Source organism: Melampsora larici-populina (assembly GCF_000204055.1).
Source record: "Melampsora larici-populina 98AG31 unplaced genomic scaffold MELLAscaffold_6, whole genome shotgun sequence".
Lineage (NCBI taxonomy): Eukaryota > Fungi > Basidiomycota > Pucciniomycetes > Pucciniales > Melampsoraceae > Melampsora > Melampsora laricis-populina.
Genome location: NW_006768770.1, coordinates 973,206 through 976,643, shown reverse-complemented (window position 1 = coordinate 976,643; position 3,438 = coordinate 973,206). Strand labels below are relative to the sequence as shown.

The 3,438-nt window shown below is 36.5% G+C and overlaps 1 protein-coding gene across 1 annotated transcript; it reads right to left on the bottom strand.

Moving 5' to 3' along the window:
• Window positions 1–913: 913 nt before the first annotated feature.
• Window positions 914–2,725, bottom strand: MELLADRAFT_115554 (uncharacterized protein; the record flags this gene model as incomplete). Its single annotated transcript, XM_007406353.1, has 3 exons — window positions 914–1,267; window positions 1,329–1,607; window positions 1,802–2,725. 3 exons carry the CDS (start codon window positions 2,723–2,725, stop codon window positions 914–916), a joined length of 1,557 nt encoding a protein of 518 aa, XP_007406415.1.
• Between the last annotated feature and the right edge of the window lie 713 nt (window positions 2,726–3,438).

Here is a 3,438-nt window from a genome sequence, read left to right as displayed (position 1 = left end):
AAATAAAAGGGGTCTGCAAGTCAACATTCAAGTTCAACCATCTTGATCTTCTGCTGTCTAACAAGTACTTTCAGTCAAACAATTGTCTCTTTACACCCCTTCACACTCTTGATTCTCATTCATATCCAAACCAACTCACCAAACTCAATACCTCACTGCAAACCACCAACAAATTCTTTTGTTTTTTGTTTGAATTAATAATATATTCAACTGTTTCACATTTTTAATGTTACTTCAAATCAAAAAATGAAAATCCAAAAGAAAAAAGCAATAACCAGAAGCTTTAAAAAACAAACAAAAATAAATCAAAATAAATCAAATCAAATGAGTGTTTAGAAATCAAAAAAAATTACAATCATACAAAAAAAATCAACAAGTTTATAAAAGGTCCAGCCAAAAAAGATGATTTATCTAAACCTCCTCCTTCTTCCCCAAAAAAAAGAAGAAAAAGATTATTTTTTGAAAATAAAAAGCAAAAACTAAAATTATAAACTGATTTCCTGATTTTTCTTTTCCACTTTTTCTTTAAAAAAACCCAAAACTTAAAAAAAAGAAAAACCAAGAAAAAAACATGAAATTTTAAAAAAGAAAGACAAAGAGAAGAAGAAAAGAAAAAAAATGCTATAATCAAAAGGCATTGATAATTCATACCTCTTTTTTTGAAAACCTTTCCCCTCAAACAAGGTAAACCCCACACCCACTTGATCCCAAAAACAAATGAAAGACATTTTGAAAAAAAAAATCTATCTTACAAGATTCTAATGATGTTTCAAAATCCCAAGATACCCCAAATTCTTGCCACTGACAAAGATACTAATAAATAAGAAGAAGAAAAAAAAGAAATAGGTGACTGATTAAGTCATCAAAAGAATGACTAGAACCATCAAAAAAGAAAAAGGAAGAGAAAGAAGAATCAAGTTGAATGAAATGGGTCTTGTGGTGGAGAAAGTGTATGAGGATCAAGATTCCAATTAACCATTGAATCAGAAGCTTCCCATTCACTATTGATAGTAGAGGTACTGTTATTGAGCCCAAGATGCTGTGGTGCTTGTTGGTGCTGCTGCTGCTGATGTTGAGGATAATGATGATCAGAACTAGGACTTGAAGTACGAGTCGAAGTAAAATAATTGGTATGTTCGCGGTCCATCGCAGTAGGCGGCGAAGATGATTCACCACCTGTTGAAGCTGGTGGCGAGAGTTGTGGAAGTGATCCGTACACTTGAGCGATACTGAACGCACTCGTTCCTCCAGGGCTGAGTCGTTGGATCTGGTGTTGACATACCTCAGCATCAGAAGGGTTTGCGTCTAGTTGGCTTGAAATTACTCACCTCTTGTTCAGCTGTCTTCAAAGCTGCTCTCAAACTTTCATTCTCTTGGTGTAATCGCTGCATAGCAGTAAGGGCAGTTTCATTCTCTCCTACCAGTCGACTAGGTGGTTGGATGATTTCAGTAGCACGAGGTGAATTCGCATTGCTCTTGTTACGCTTGGCGTGTACAAGTTGGATTTCCAAATCCTTGATCCTTCGCTCCAGGAATTCTAATCTTTCCTGCTTCTCTCGTTGTCGTTCGCGAGTCCGATCTCGGAATCTCTGACTGGATTCTTTGTTCTACAATATAAAAATCAATCGAGTCAACAAAGTGGTCCAAATGATTGTTTGACTATTCCGCTTATGTCTTCTCTCGTCTCTGAGACGAAACAAGTAAGATATTTTCTTGTAGTGACAGGGCAAACCCATTTGAAATGACGCGTGGAGAAAATAAAGATAACAAAAGAAAAGTGGTGCAAACGAACAAGACTGACCCTTCTACGTTTTTCTTCTTTCAACATCGTATCCTCTAGATCATGTCGAGCAAATAAACCGATTTCAAGAGCAGAAGGTGCCATAAAAGCCGATACAGTATGACGCCTCGAACCAGAGTCAGCACAAAAGAGGTTGGGAGGTAAAAGAGGTGGTGAACCATCACTTGGGGTGAAGGCTGCAGCAGGAGGGGCTACCGCTACAGCCTCAGGGTTAGATCCTGGATTAGGATACTGAATGGGTAAAGAGTGACGAGGTTGAGGAGGTAGATTTTGATAATTTTGATACGTTGGGTAACCTTGAGGGGTGGTAGGAGGATAATTAGCTTGAGTTGAGTTTGAAGCTGAAGAAGGGTAATTGGATTGAAGTGAGTTTGAACTGGGTGGATTGAGAGAAGGGTAATATGATTCAGACGGAACCGTAGGATTAGATTGATGAGAAGGAGGTGAATCGAATTTAGATGAATCAAGTGAAGTTGAAGATTTAGAAGTGCTAGGTAAGAAGGCACTATTAGACGAAGCTAAAGAAGAGCAACTTGAGCTCAGCTCGTTTGTACTCGCAGAGACAGGTGAATCTAATCGAAAAGATTGAGTTTGATGAGATGATGAAGCGATAGGATGATGATTGTCTGACCAAGTCGATGGTTCATTGTTGAGATTGTTTAGAAAACTTGAAAAACGAGATGATGAATGAATTGGATCATGAGATGAAGAAATCGATCGAGAGTTGAGAATATCAGGTGGGAATTGACTACAACGAGCGGTCATGTTGTGATCTTCTTCGTTTTGAGTTGAGTATTGATCGGCTTGTTCTAATGAATGGTTAGATCTTAAAGGAATGATCGAGATAGGTGGTGGAATAGGTTTTGATATGATTGATCGATGTGATGTTGAATCAGAGTTAAGATGATGATGATCGGATTGCATGGAAGTCAAGAGTCTTGATAATCTTGAATTGATTGATAGCACAAAGAAAAGTAAAAGTTTGAAATAATCAACTAATCTATCTATCTATTTATCGATTCAAATAATGGTTTGTTGATCGAGTTGAAGTTCAAAAAACAGAATCAAGAGAATCTCAAGCTGAAACGAAGAATTGATCAAAAACAATCGGATTGAATTCAGAGATGGATTGGATTCTATGATTCGAATTGGGATATCCAAAAAAAGTCCAATGCTTCAATTGGTAGGTAAGAATGATTTCTAAAACAAAAATAAAGAAAAAAAACAAGTTAGAGGTTAATAATAGATCTTGGTAAACGGTGTCGGTAATCAAAATGGAAATTCAATCGATTCTTGAAAGTTTTACAAAATGGAATTGTAAGTTTTTGGTTTGAGATTTAGGATTGATATAAAGTGAAAAAGATTTCAGTAAAAGTGGCTTGAACCGCAATCTAGTTTAAATTTGCTTTCAACTTAATAGACTTGATACATCTTGTTCAAGTATTCTCGAATTAGAAGATATCAGATGAGATGAACCATTTCAAGATCTCATCTGGACTATCTACTAATACTTTAGGTTGTTGTGGTTCTTGGAGTATGAAGCAGAATGGAAAAGAGAGCTAGAGAATGATATGATGAGTACTAACCAACCGATGAAGATGGATGGCGCTGAAATGTTGTGATGTAGGTGGTAAAGA